Source organism: Melampsora larici-populina, assembly GCF_000204055.1.
Source record: "Melampsora larici-populina 98AG31 unplaced genomic scaffold MELLAscaffold_30, whole genome shotgun sequence".
NCBI lineage: Eukaryota > Fungi > Basidiomycota > Pucciniomycetes > Pucciniales > Melampsoraceae > Melampsora > Melampsora laricis-populina.
In genome coordinates, this window is record NW_006768794.1 from 475,513 (window position 1) to 491,305 (window position 15,793).

Here is a 15,793-nt window from a genome sequence, read left to right on the forward strand (position 1 = left end):
GCCTGATTGAAAAGAGTTTGAATTCTGGGCCCGGACTTGTGCCCAGAAAATCAAAATTTACTGCCAAAAAAAATCCGGGCACGCGCCCGGGCATGTGCCCGGATTCTACTTTGTATCCCCTAAGGGCGCGTTCACTTAAGGAAATTCTGACCAGAAATCACATTCTATAAATTTTTTAATGCAAAAATGAAACATACACCACCAAATAGACACTTTAAATTTTGCAAAATGTGATTTCTCCCCAGAAATTGCTTAAGTGAACGCGCCCTAAATGTCCTCCTCCTGGCATAGAGGTCTGTTGTGATGATGTATCTATTTTGGTTCTTTGTATTTCTCATATGATCCGAACTTAAAATTGGCATGAGCCACTTCCGGAAAGGTTGATTATCACCAGTTACTCGATGTCTCGCGTTCTCTGTTTGAATTTGGTAATTGGATGCTTTGAGGGATGCTGCGTCAACTGCGCGGATGCTTTGATTTTTGAAATCCGTCCTGCCGGCGGGCGGGAAACGGGAATCACAAGTCTGCTGATACTCACGGATGCTCTTACCGCAACTAGCTTCAATCCGGTTTTGCACTTAATGGTTCCGCCTGTCATTAGAACTTAGAGGATGTCACGTCATGCGACAGGGAGACTGTCACCTGCGCATACTATCAGCCACACTGCCAGCTGACATGTACTGTTACATCTGGCACTGCAGTCTGTCGCGCCATTGCTTCAAATTTCTCGTCTGTTAGCGACGGGAAGTTCCCCCCCCTACGCATCGACATGTCTCTACGAAAAGGACGACTACAAGAAGAAGACGCCTCACAACTTAAGCTCGGTCCAGGTGAGTCTGTTGGTCGAATCTCAATTCAACGAATACATTGCTTTCAAGAGATTAAACACGATCGCTATACATCATCTTGGAAATCCAAGAATTTGATGCAGCTGGTTGTCTATCGATATCTGAAGTGAAGCTGCTACTTGAGCAGCGTGACAAGCCAGCGGACACGGCGTGAATCTCATTCTCGTTTATTTAAAACATCAAAAGTGATACGGTTTTCGTAATATCTTCACTGACTTTTCGGGCTGGTTTTCTTGTTTTGCGACTGTTCGATCACCTCTCACTCTTCCAACCTACAAATTGATACCAACCACAAAATTACAAAAACTTGACCTACTGCTCAGCGTTTACAAGAAGACCCAAGAGTTTGTGAATCAATTTGCGCGATTCAGTACAACAGACTCGGCCCAAGCCGCCCGTCAGTTAAGTCGTTCCTAACCTACATCGCTGCTCCATTTCTTCCTAACTTGATTTCTTTGATCTGATAGAATTTTAAGTAAAGACCAGACGTTAAAACCCTTTGAATTGGCTCAGCTCGCGTCGCTTTGCCCGGAGGAAGCCGAGGAAGCAAAGAGCTTGATTCCAAGGTGCGTACAACTACCTTAAGAACATGGTGTACTCTTTCAATGATGAGTGGCGTTTGTTTACTTCATTCTTACCATCCTACGACGGGTTCGATAGTTTGGCGGCAAAAGATGATGACGCATTACAAGCCATCTTGAACGAAATCTCTGGTCTTAAGCGATATCAAGGTTGAAAGTTTAGGTACCCATTTTTCTATGTACGATTCAAGCGGTAGGGCAAGGGTAACTATCACTGCCGCTGGAAATTTCGAACTGCGACCGGAGAGATGTCGCCATTGCTCTACAACTTCCGTTGATGTCCCCATAGTCCAGTTTTCTTATGTTGCGTTCGGGCCAGGCACACGGTCATATGGTGTAGCGGTAACACGGACGACTTCTAATCTTGTCGAAGAAAACGCTAGTTACTAGGTTATACCCTCAAGCTCTTAAATTGTAATGTAAATGTACCTGCGTAGGTGTTACATCTTGTATATGAGTGTCAGCCGGTCGGTCCGTCTGTAACTGTCATTGGGACGAAGGAGATGAAACTCAATGCAAGATGACTTCCGATCATATTCTGGTTATATGCAGTCAAGACAGCGGTTTATCTCATCAACAGGACTGTCTCATCATCACTTCTTAAAGGGAAGACTCCTTTATGAACTTGAATACCAAAAGAAGCCCGATATGTCACATATCAAAGCGTTTGGTTGCTTAGCCTATACTTGTTAGTTTCAAAGGATTAATTGATTGTTTGATAGGAAGAACACCAATGGTGAGATGTCAACAGGCAGCTTTGAACAACGTCCAATTTGCTTTACACAGAACTGGGAAGCAATCTTTTCAAATGTTTGATGCTTGTCCTCAAATTATTAGAGCATCACCACCAATGCCAGGTAAACCAGCCTCAATTAGGAGGCTTTTGCAGCCTGTCAGTTGGTAGCTGTAGCAGAGAAAGCTTGTGGCTGTCACCCATGGCATGCATCTTGCATTGCCGCATGCCCAATTGGTCTAAACCCTGAACAAGTGGTATCAAAATAGGGAAGGGGAATGTTGGGAAGACTTCATCAATGCTTGATTGGTCAAAGATAATGTCAAGAGTGTCAAAGATTACATCAAAAGTGGTCTTGCATATTGGACTATGTAGCCAACCAAAGGTCTGATATGCATCCTGTGTGTGCAAGAACATCAGTTTACAAGACATTTGATCAAGTCTTGATAATTTGTTGGGGCTAAAACTGCTCTCAAAAGATTGGTGAAGTGAACACCAATTGCAAAGTCACTTTTATACTTTGTGCCAAGATTCATCAAAATTTAATTCATAGCCTTGGTGGCAGAGCAAGATAAATCTGGTATTGGGAAATTCTCCCACAGGAATGATAGTTGCTCTCAACCTGTGATCCGGAGACAATTGGTTGACCTATCCACCTCCAACCCCCAAACCAGGTGATCTATTGGAGCATTGGGGGGCTCCAGAGGTCTGACCAACCTCTGCACCCGTTGGATAACCCGCCAGATCCCGGTCTTGGATCACAGGTTGAAGTTGTCAAGAATTCAGAGATCCCCAAATTTTCAATTCCTTCTGTCAATGTCAGGGTGGACTCAAGTTAACTTTTGGATGTACTGTATACTGAAAGACAAGTCATGGATAGTTTACAAGAATTGATCAACTCTGTTTGCTCCTCTTACCAGCCTTCAACTAGATCTGTTGGAATGGTCGTAGAAGCATACACAGACATTTGGGTCAATAGAGGTCTGATGCGGTTAAATGTAGATGTTGAGCAGGCAAGTTCAGTGACTGGTAGTAGCTTGAATGAACAAAGCCAACAACATAGGTTCACATAGCTTGAAGCATATAAAAACAAGGTCAACAACAAAATGAAGAAAATTGACAGTGTAAATCACAGAAATTGAATGTGGTGGACTTGATCATCATTTCATTTCCATTTCTCATTATTCAGTTGTTTGATGACTGGATTCCTCTCTTGTGGTGGTTTCTCAAAGTTGCTGTTCTTTTATGTCTCATTCATTGTTTTACAGGAGCTGGTAAGAAAACGACGACATCTGATGTCATGAAAATCACATCTCATTGCAGCATACTTTTAGATACTTTCACAAATTGATTCTTTCATATTTGAACAAGTCTCTATTACTTCAGCTTACTTTGGAGTTTTGAGTAGTGTGAGAATCTCAGGTAGACTCCAGAAGATTGTTTGGGGACAGTTTTGTCTGAATAATCCAGCTGGTCCTTGCATATTCTGAAGTTCCACAGGATTCCAGTGTGGACACATGCAGCTAAACATCATTTCAGTTGAGTCTTGGTATTTGGTTTGGGGTGACTGTGGCCCAAAAGTTGATATTATATTGAGAACATTCTGAAAACATCACAAAAATATATTATGGTCCCCGGATGACCTGGCCTGCCAGTGACTTGTAATCCAATGCTGCGATAACCCATTTTATAGCCCTCTTGATACTGATCATTCATTGCCCCAATATGACTTACTTCTGATGTGTGATGAATAAGTTATTGAGTTGTAGAGATTGATAAAATAAGCTTTTTGTCATCTAAATGTTGCTACATGTGTATATGTAAGCACAGGACCCCGGAATGCGCGCCTACTAAGGGTGGTCTAGTAGAAAAGTACGTTTTGAGCTCCCACAGAGCTCCGTACCTGCTAAACTGCTAAGTACTTTCCTACCTTCACCCATAGTCTTAACAGGGGCCTAATCATTCCTTGGACATTCTTGAGGTGTTTCACAAGCTTTTGCAACTGCTTCAAACGCTTGCAAGGTTGGCAATAACCAAAGTCAGAAACGTGCATTATCAATTAGAGCTAGATATAATCCCATGAAGGGTAAGTCTGAGGGAGCTCAAAACGTACATTACTAGTAGACTACCCTTAGTAGGTGCATTCCGGGGTACTGTAAGTACCAAATCCAAAACTTACATCATTTCCTTTATTTCCTTATAACCTTTTCACCAAGCCTCCGTTACTATATGTTTAAAGGCTGCACATCATGAAATGGAACATTCTGCATTGATCAAGCTCTCATCCATCCTGATCTGACAAGTTTTAACATATGTGATTAGCTGAAAACCTCCAAATTCAACAATTTTTGGACATTTTCACGTCTAATAATGATTTCTCTTCTACCAAAAGATCATCCTAAATCAATCCAATCATAAGAATAACTATAAAATCAATCTGAAAAACTCTTGGCGCCATTACTCCCTCAATGACAATACTAAACAGGAATCAATACCATAGTACCCTTGTTTACCAATCCATCCTTGAATTTCCTTCTTTCTTGAATAATTCCACTCCTCCCTTATCAATGTTCGTGATTAAAGTTGCTGCTGACTGATTTTATTCTTCTCTTTCATAATTCAACCTTCTTGAACCCTTAAAACACCTAATCTTAACCCTAAATCCATGTTCCAACTCTTATACCTATATTTTTGGATTTTTCTTCAATCCTTTTAACTTTATCTTTCTTATTTCATTCTTTTCATAACAGTTTCTATTCTTGCTGATAATACCTAAATGTCTTTCTCCATCAATCCCTTTCTTACCAATTCTGTTTAATTTATCTTTACTCTTTTGCTATTTTTATGATTATGTTGAATTTTTCTCTTCTTGTAATTGGTCTTATCAAATGATGTAATTAATATATGATTGAAATTATAATGAAATGATGATTCATAATCAACTTTGAGACCCTTGCGGACTAATATCCTCAATAATAAATTTGATTCTCACCAAAACACAATTTGTCACATAATGTTTGATTTTTTTGATTATATAACATATACCAATCACCACACCACTCAAGGATCTTCTTCATAGCAGTTCACAGCGTCCTGCCACCGCTTGAACTCAGAAACTGGGGTTGTAGCAGGTTGTGAAATCAGTGGGGATATCAAATTTTACGCCCCACAGCCCAAGCTCAGAGAGGCATGTAGTGGCTGTATCAGGTCATGCAACATTGGTTTACATTAGTTTTTATGGTGTGCTTTATAAAACTCCTAGCAGTTATTTTTATTATGTGCAGTCTTTTTTTACATTGTGTTTAAAAAACTGTTTGTTTGGATAGTCATTTACATACCGTTAGCCACCCCATAGGGTGTTGTTTGTTGGAGGCATAATTCAATTAAACACAAGTTTTAGCCCCTTTACTCTAGTATTGATTCAGTAATACTTCTGTAAGTACAATGGTGATATTTCCAAGTATTACATTATATGAAAAAGGTGTAATCAGTCCTAATACAAAATTCTCAAACATTCCAAATTGGTTTAACCCAAAGATAGATGAGACTAGGTCAAATGCCTGGCCATCTCCAATGACTCATCCAGTGTGGCCTTAACAACTATCAGCCGCATTGCTATTTGGCATTTATGACAACATGAGCAGTAGAGATTATCCCTTTTCTTTACCTTGTGTATCTTGTATCCTGACCTTTGCTCATGAACTGTGATTTTGTCTTACTGTGGTTTGCAGATCTGATGACTTTAAAAACCCCCTCTTGAGTCTCCAAAAAAGAAACCTTGAAGTGTCTTTGATGGACACTAGGAGTGAGCTCTTAGAAAGGAGATCACAGTAAGAAGTTAGCATGAGATTGCCAGGACAAGCAATGTGCTAGCCTTTTGTGTCACATGTTGTTGCAGCACCTTGCTGCACCACCAATTTCAATATCCTTGGTTTTCAACCCTTTGAAAGCAGTGTTCAAAGGTCTTGATATGAGGTAATTCTCAGAGAAGAAAAATATTCCAGATGAAAACTTGGACAAGGTCCTCCAATGATGACTTGGATTTCTTAACCTAATTTCTCAACCCAAGGCATTTATGTTGGCAGTGCTGTTTTGTTTACCATTTTTGAGATCATTCTCTTTCCCATTTGCCTCCATGAGGACACACAATTCCCTCAGATGAGAGCTATATATAGTGGATATTGTTATCCAATTCCCACTCCTTATCATCCTTCCTCAATGGTTTCAAAAATCTCCTCAAGGTATCCTCACAATTTCAGATACTCTTTCAAAATTGACTTTTGATACTGAGAGCATCCACAGCATATCATAAATTTGAAAAGTGTGAGTTTCAAATAGTTGGCTGGGAGGATCAATTTGGCCTTCTAATCTTCTTGTAAACATTGAACTTGTCATTTTTTGCACCATCATTCTGTGTACAAACATACTACACATTGCCAGAAGGAATTGAAACACCCATCTCATCACACCAAGAACCTCCCAAAACACGCTTGGGAGGTTTGGTGAAATGAATATGCCCTAAAGTGGGTTTTGTCAATTTTGATCAATCCTACATTGATTGTATGTTGATACACTTTGATATACAAGAGTTTTGAACTCCAAATGATGTCTTTGATGAGATTGAACAGATCAAAAGCTGTGGAAGGAGGTTAGAGTTGACCTGGCAGAGGAGTCTACAACAAGTTGTCACATGATTTTTTGATTTTCCAAATTCTTGGATATGACCTTTGAATTTGAAGGTCATTTTCATGATTTAAAATTTGAAAAGTCTGTTGTGGCAAAAATTGGTGATTTAACCTTCAAATTCAACATTTGAAAAGTCTGTTTTGGATGCTTTGATCTTTCAACTCTTATGAATATAGTCCCACCAACCTCTCCCTTGTATCTTGTGATACTTCAGGCTGCCCAAATCCATTCTTCAAAGCCTCTGAGTTAATTGCTATGTACATCACTATTCCATCATATGTAATTTTAGTACATCTTGCAATTGGGCCTCTAGTCCTGGCTAGACTTACACATTGTGAGTTTAGCACAGATCACCCCAGAACTCCCAGACATATTTGAAATCTAGTCAAGCTTTTTAATTATTTTATCTCTGAAGTTAATGGAATCCATTGATATCATTATCAATTTTCACACTCAAACTTGGTTCACCTTGCTTTGAGCTCAAGCATTATTTGTAGCTCATTTTGAAAGTGAACCTTATGATGTAAGGCTACCCTCTTCTCCGCCATTGAATTTTTGGCATATGCATTTGAATCATTTGATCAAAGTTTTTGGCTCTTGCCTTTCAATTATTTTATCATTTCTTATTTGTCACTTACATCACTAAAGAGCGCATCAGATAGAATGACTTGTTCATTCAACATCTTTGAACAAGTTTGAACAAATCTCTTCACTGTGTACATTGAAATGATACCCAAAGCCTGCGACGGTATCATGTAGTCCAATCCGATTGGTCAGGCGGTTACTAAGGGCTCGAAGGGAAAACCAGCCTGGGCAGTTTCAAGTAACGAGTCTTTGTTACTTTGACTGGTCCAGGGTCTGCCTTGGCTCAACATGTCAAGCTCATATAACGGTCAGGTTAGCTCTCAGCTTTGTTCCCCTTGCCGTTATCCTTTCCCTGTTTTTCCAGCCCAAATTTCGCCGTTTTCCAATCTCTCTCCGATTTAGCTTCTTCTCTTTTTTGACAGACTAGAAATTACAAAAACCTTTTTTCTTTCTAAAAAACTTTTTCGTTTACATCATCACCAGGAACTAGAACCTCATTTCATTCAGGAAACGAAATCTGCAAACTCATAGTTTCATGACCGGAAATACTCAACAAAGGAAGTCAGATAAGAGCATCAAAAGCAACCCAACAGACCAGATCGAGCTCAATAACACCAAAGCGACGAAAGCGAGACAAACGAGATCAGGACAGAAAGATCAGACTCTCCAGCGTACCACTCGGGCCTTATCTAGATCTTGTGATTCGAACGACCTGTCAATGAATACCCAGAAAGAAGTTACGAGTCCGGAGGTTGGAACCTCCAGTGTTCCCCCTTCATTAGATCAGATCAAGAAAAACAGCAACATCAGTCCATTGCAACAAGAAACTGCCTCCCTTACGATGAGTGATACCTCGAAGAAGGCGACTTATGCAAGTGTGGCGGCGAATAGAAAGTTGAAACTCATCATGAAGGACCCAGTTGGTCAACACGTTTCAGGCAACGATCCAACGCTTGTTCAACCACTGTCACCAGATCTTGACGCGGTGGGGAAAGTAGCAACTGTCCCAGACGAAACTGACGGGCAAGCCATGGGTTAGTAACGGCCATGACCATTCTTCTAATTTTTCTTTATCGCGAAGGCTGCCACAGGCGCCACACAGTTCACTTGAGCAGGTGTCGCGAGGCTGCTCACGCGCCGTTTCAGACGTAGGGGCTGCTGAAGGCGCCAACTGTCGTCCTACTTGTTGAGCAGCTATATATAAGCGCCATCAATCATGTGTAGTTGGAGCAGAATTGCGGAACTAGTTGTTCAAATTTGCTCACTCCATGTTTTCTCTACCTACACATCAGTGCATAACACCACGGATGTTCCGGGATCTGCCGCGAAGCAAGCAGACATAAATGCTCTCGTCAGCGCGGTCAAAATTGGTGACGCATACGATGTTGTAGAAATGGCCAGGATTTTCTACAACAAATACGGGTCCAACACGCAACCCCGCCCGTTCTCACCGGGGATCACTGGTGGTAGCAGACCGCTCGTCCTGCCTTCCGAGGCAGATTTGGTAGAAGAGGACTCCGGCCCTGCTCCAACTCTCACTCAAGGGAAATCTCCCAGAAGACGCCACCATTCCACAGCTGGCCCTAACGAATCGGCACAGATGATAGGAATTTTGAAGAACGTCCCGGCCAAACGGAAGGTTTCGTCTAGGTCAAGGGCGTCTTCCCCCTCTGCGAACTTGGAAGCACGCGAGTCCTCTTCAAAAGGACCAAAGGGGAAGCAACGTAGGATTTCCATCTCATCGGAGGATTCAGGAAACCACGATCATCAATCAATCCCCACAGATGACTCGAGCTCCAGTTCATCTTCTAGCTCCTCGGATTCTTCTTCATCCGATTCAGACTCCGGAGCAGAAACAGAGAATGATACGTCCTCCAAGAAAAACAATAAGGACTCCTCAGACGATGATGTGGAGGTTGATTTCGAACACAAAAAGCTTGAGGCCTACAATCTTCTGGACCTCCCACTGAAATGGGACAAGGGTTTTAGGAAACTTCGTTCCTACGTCCCATTGACAGTTTTCCGGCGATCTTACATCGACCAACACCACACAACTGCCCCCTCTCAGATCCTAGTCGCAGGATCAGATAATTCCATCGCACTCGAGGTAGCACAGGAGCGACAAATCTCCTATGGAGACTTCATCGAAATGTGCGATCTAGAGTCGCGCTACGCACGTGAAATCTACAAACTAAAGGCCTACGCAACATACATCGACAAGCACAAAGAGATAGTTTCCAATCTGAAGAAGAAGTACAAATGTTGGATGGTGGGTTTGCGCTATCATTTGTTGATTAGAACGGTGATTTTTCGTAGACGCAGAACGGAGAAGAAGAGACATGGGAAAGGGAAGAAGAAGACGAAGAGAGACAAGGTCGTCTTACCGGAAGGTCTGCAAGAGGATGTAAAACGGTCAGCTAGGTGGGAAGCCGAGGTCGCAGGAGATCTTCGCTTCGAAGATAACCCGTATGCACCGGGAAGGCAGAAGGCATCCTTCCATTTCTTCACCGGACAACCTGTTGTCACTTCAACTGGGCAGGCACCCCAAATCACCAGAACCTCCTCTAACCTACCGACCAACTTGATTCTACCCCAGTCGAATCACGCTACTCCTAGAGGTTGCCGTGCTGGTAGAGGGAGGAGACCTAATTTCAGAAACAACTTGGTGGGTTTGGGCGATTTCTCAGGTGGTTGTCACCAGGTTCCATCGTCGGGATACCCCTTGCAGGCACAAGGAAACCCACACAACTCTGGGATGTCTTCTATTCCGTCCTCAGGAGTCGGTCCGAGCTTCAGCAGCGCTCCTTCAGCGGAGGCAGTCGGCCCAAACAATTTCAGGAACGTGTCGAATGCCGCCAGCTCTATGGACGGTCCTAGCGGTAACTTTGTGAGCAATAACTACAAGGGAAGGAAACCTTGGAGGGGTAATGGTGAAAACGCTGGAGATGCTCAAAACTCCCAGACCAGGTGAGGTGTGACTTCGTCGATTCGACGATTGTTTGTACAAAATTTTTCGCGGAAGCTATGTCTAGACACTAGTTTCTTGAGTTTCTGATGGTCCATCTTGTACCTTTGTTCCATTTATACTCCTACCGCGGTTTGTGCGAATTCGTGTTGTGTTTTCCTTTGTACTTGGTATGCCTTGTTTCAATCTTTTGTACTTGTTGCAGAATTCTTTGAAATTGATGTAATATCAAAATTATGAACCTCCCTTTGCCAATTGAAAGTTCGAGTTATAGGTTGTTGTCCACATACCTGGTGGACAATCATTGATCCTTTCGGAATAATCTTCATGTGGTCCCGGACCCATCCTACCCATGTGATACCTGGGATGAGCTGGAAGTGGAAACCTTCAAAAGTCTCATCGAAGAAGTCGTTGAAGATCAACCAACTCCATTATGGGAGCGGAAAATCGTAGCGACAGACTGTTGTTTGTCGTGGCCAGCACCGGTGCAGTGCAGTATGAAGATAGATCAGTGGTCAAAATATATGAAATTGGCAGGTTTGGATCGAGAATTGCCATACATAATTAACGGTTTCACAAATGGATTCTGTCTAGGCATTCCACAGCACAACATTGGCTCCATGCGATGGTACACACCCGATAACCACCAGTCAGCGCTACTGGCACGGGATAAAATCGAAAGGACACTGGCTAAAGAGGCTTCGGCAAGAAGAATCTCCGGTCCTTACACGCACGAGCAGGTGTTTCACCATCTGGGTTTTTTCCGAACGAACCCGATGGGGAGCGTGGTCAATGGTGATGGGTCAACACGCCTGATTAATGACCTCTCCTTTCCCAAAAGCGACTCCCATATCCCTTCTGTCAATTCTTTCGTAGACAAACAGAATTACGACACGAGTTGGGATGATTTTAAGAAGGTTTCAGGTTTCCTACAGGACAATCCCGGTGACTGGGAAATGGCCATCGTGGATTGGCAGAAAGCATATCGGCAGCTGCCGGTGCACCCGAGTCAGAGAAGGTTTCTTTGTATGATGGATTTCTATGGCAGGATATGGGTGGACCTGGCGGTTGGTTTTGGTGGCGTTGCGAGCTGTGGTGTCTTTGGGGCGCCGGCAGATATGTGGAAGTTGATGATTGAAAGGCTGCTTAAAATACGTAAGATTTTTCGTTGGGTTGATGACAACCTTCTTTTTAGGAGGCCTGGCGACCCGGTGAACTTGGAGGATGTCATTAATCTCAGTGGTTTACTCGGCGTGGAGACAAACCCAGTAAAAAACCACGATTTTCACTTCGAACAACGCTATGTCGGCTTCATCTGGAATGGCCAGAAACACACGGTCCGCCTTCCAGAGGATAAGCTACAGGACAGAAGGGATCAGATTGATAGAATACTGGTAGAAGGATCTCAGTGGTCACACAGCCAGGTAGAAAGTTTTACGGGACGATTGGTTCATACGGCCTACATAGTTCCTCATATGTGGGCCTACCTAAGGTCGCTTTATAAATGGCTGATAAGTTGGCAAAACTTTCAAGCGTTGAGGACTGCCCCTGATTTGGTAAGGAGCGATTTGATAGAATGGAGAGATTGCTTAGGCAATTTTGAGGCTAGACCCCTGGTACCTTTGAAGCCCCCAACTGATGAATCTTGGGTGGGCGACGCATCGTCCTCTTTTGGCATCGGAATTCTCATAGGCGAGCACTGGGCATGCTTCAAGTTTGTTGAAAACTGGCAGATTTTTGGTCTGACTGAGGGAAAGCGGTCAATAGCTTGGGCTGAGACCGTCACTATACGCCTGGGCCTTTTGGTTCTACACCGTCTGAAACGAGTTTCAGGTATGCTTCCATTCAATGCGCTGGAATTGAGTTCCTTTCTGGATTTTCCCCTGCATACAGTGAATGGTAGGCTAACAATTTCGTCGGTCTACTCTCTTTAGGGAAGAGATTCGTGGTTTTTACAGACAACACGACTAGCCAAGCCGCCGTTCTGAAAAGGAAATCAAAAGACGATGGCGTCAATACAGAATGGAAATTCATTCAGAAACTACTGACAAAGTTTTCCTGCGACCTTTCCGCTAGAAGAGTCGATACCAAAAACAACTCGGCCGACACTCTATCGCGAGGTATCCTGGGTGATTTACTTTGGAGTCACGAGGTCTTAATTGACATACCGGAGGATCTCTCCCCGCTCTTACACCAAATCGATTCTTCAAAGTACACCATCGATGAAAAAGGCAACCTCGTCCCATGTTCGGTTTGATCTGGTACAACAAGAAGGATCCTCGAAGGCCGAGAAAGGAGACCGCACTCGCTTGTTTCGTGCGTTCAGACAGAATGCAATGGGTTTCGACAATGCGGATACGGACGTTGTTCAGAAACACTACTTGAGGGGATCTTGGTGCGATGGGACTCTTAAAGGCTATAATTCAGGGATTATGAAACTACTGCGCTTTGCCTCTGTAAATAGCATTGACAAGTCCAGTTTGCTGCCTATATCCGAGCAAGTAATGAAGGAATTCGTTGTTTGGTGTTCCCCAAAGGAAGAGAATTTCGCTTCCTGCGACGAGTCCGTTAAGACATTGACTTTGAAAGCCTACATCGCAGGCATCAAAGCGTGGCATACCTTTCACGACAAAGACTATCCACACACGGTTGACCCTGCGGTTAAGCTCCTACTCAAAGCATCAAGGAAGGTCGAGTCTCTCTTCGAAGACCTAGATGCTAAGCGCCCTCCCGTGCTTGTAGCAGATCTCGTTTTACTCGTGGAAAATCTAAACAATGGTAGCAAAGAGAACCTTGCGATCTTGGCGGCAGCACTTTCGGCTTTTTGGGGAACGGCCCGCCTTGGTGAACTTCTCTCTGACGACAAGAGACGGCAGATGCCGAGGTGGCAAGACCTCACTTGGGCGAACGACGGCTCCTTCGTGCGGATTGCCATTCATAACGCAAAGACCGCCCTCCCGGGGGAGATCCAACACATACATCTGGATAGACAGAATTCAGTACTGGATCCGGTGAACGCCCTCCGATTGCTACACTCGGTTCGACCTCGGAAACCAACCAATGACGTCTTCTCCTTCTTGAAGGACGGGCTTTGACGCAGGATCGTGAAACAGGAGGCTATCCGCAAAATGAGGAACATCTGGAACCGTCACCGATCAAAAAATCGCCAGCTTCTCCACGGCCATTCCTTCCGGATTGGGGGAGCTTCCCTTTGTTGGAATCTGGGGGCTACGCGAGATGAACTCAAGAGTCGTGGACGTTGGGCATTGGACGCTTATAAGTTGTACTTACGGAAATACTCCGAGAAGGACCTGCAGCGAACAGTGAAGTTATTGAGGTTTTTGGAGGCTTCCTATGACACTTGACTACCACAAGGAGTGCGTCTACTTCACCGTTGCTGGTCTCTAGGGACTCATGGTTTCTCGAGAATGCAACTAATGTTCACGTTTCCTTTCTCATCGCTTTCCGTCCTGACAGAAAGTCTGGGGGCAACACGTTCATAGCTCGGGGTGTTAGATGGATTCTCCCTCGCAAATTGTGTCTCGAGGGGTGCGGCTTCACTAGGCTCACGGCTCTCAACACCGCGAGGGAATGGGGAGAGAAGCCAACCCCTCATTTTGAATCTTTGTTCTTGCCCCTCGAGTTTAGGAAAGGGCCTTTTACCCCTCAGATTGTCCTACTCTCTTGGGGCTACCCCCACACCACTGCCAGTAGACAAAGGACATCTTGTTGTTTACACTCTATATGTCCTTACTGGCGCGGATTACAATGCATTCAAGTGAGGGGATGGTTCCCTCCCGGACTACATTGTTCCTGCGCCACGGTCCAAGACTGAGACATTACGTCTCACGTTTGTACCAGTAGAATTAATGCCATCCAAAGAGAGTACGAGAGGTCTCTCTGTTTGATGGCCACTACACTCAGAATGAGGTGGGATGTTTCACACGTGAAATCCCAGCTCACTTAGACCCACTACCCCTAAAGAAGGAGTGGATTGAAATGATACCCAAAGCCTGCGACGGTATCATGTAGTCCAATCCGATTGGTCAGGCGGTTACTAAGGGCTCAAAGGGAAAACCAGCCTGGGCAGTTTCAAGTAACAAGTCTTTGTTACTTTGACTGGTCCAGGGTCTGCCTTGGCTCAACATGTCAAGCTCATATAACGGTCAGGTTAGCTCTCAGCTTTGTTCCCCTTGCCGTTATCCTTTCCCTGTTTTTCCAGCCCAAATTTCGCCGTTTTCCAATCTCTCTCCGATTTAGCTTCTTCTCTTTTTTGACACCCACCCACCTCCCGGGAGAGAAGCCAACCCCTCATTTCGAATCTTTGTTCTCACCCCTCGAGTTTAGGAAAGGGCCTTTTACCCCTCAGATTGTCCTACTCTCTTGGGGCTACCCCCACACCCCTGCCAGTAGACGAAGGACATCTTGTTGTTTACACTCTATATGTCCTTACTGGCGCGGATTCCAATGCATTCAAGTGAGGGGATGGTTCCCTCCCGGACTACATTGTTCCTGCGCCACGGTCCAAGACTGAGACATTACGTCTCACGTTTGTACCAGTAGAATTAATGCCATCCAAAGAGAGTACGAGAGGTCTCTCTGTTTGATGGCCACTACACTCAGAATGAGGTGGGATGTTTCACACGTGAAATCCCAGCTCACTTAGACCCACTACCCCTAAAGAAGGAGTGGATCATCCCAAGGGAAATATCATCAATGAAAAATCAATCTGATGCATTTGAAGCAACTGAAAGATGCAAAACTTGAGTTGAATCATTGCCAGTCAACTTCCTTTCAGAATAATGCACTGGATTCAAAGATGATGTGCACAATGAGACAAGGAATAAAGTTTAACATTCAAACAACTCCAGGACACAAAAAAATGAAAAAGAACACCCAGTCTTTGAGAAGCTAATTAACACTACAAGAAACATAAAATTTTCTGGGCAGAAAATTAAATTATTTGTATACAAAAATCTGGAAAGGTCAGAAACAAAGTGAAAAATATGAAAAAATATGCATCCTGTTCCTGGGTTTGTGATCTCCAATCTGCATATTTTTCTGTATTTTTGGGGTTCATATTGGTGAGTGTACTAACAATAATCCCTCATAATCATCAGATTACCACCTGTAACAGATGCTGGAATTTGGCTGATCAGTGCTGAGAGAAAATTTTGATTACTACAAAACCCCATAACTTTGTCAATTATGGCTCAAAACACCCAACTTTGAGTGCATCGGAAAGCTGGTATTTGCCTGAAGATAGTTCATAAATGAAGCAAATACGTGGCGGGCCTGCAAGGAAACATATCCCTGATGAAATTGAATTTCACATATCATCAAAGAGAATGTCAGTCATTGCGATCACACATTTTGGGTAGCAATGAGAGTTGTA

The 15,793-nt window shown here is 43.6% G+C and overlaps 1 protein-coding gene across 1 annotated transcript; it reads left to right on the forward strand.

The window, feature by feature from the left end:
- Window positions 1-769: 769 nt before the first annotated feature.
- On the forward strand, window positions 770-1,584 carry MELLADRAFT_89474 (uncharacterized protein; the record flags this gene model as incomplete). The annotated part of the gene is made up of 5 exons (XM_007412323.1): window positions 770-830; window positions 920-998; window positions 1,172-1,249; window positions 1,316-1,414; window positions 1,509-1,584. The coding sequence occupies 5 exons, from the start codon at window positions 770-772 to the stop codon at window positions 1,582-1,584; spliced, it is 393 nt and encodes a 130-aa protein (XP_007412385.1).
- Window positions 1,585-15,793: the final 14,209 nt, after the last annotated feature.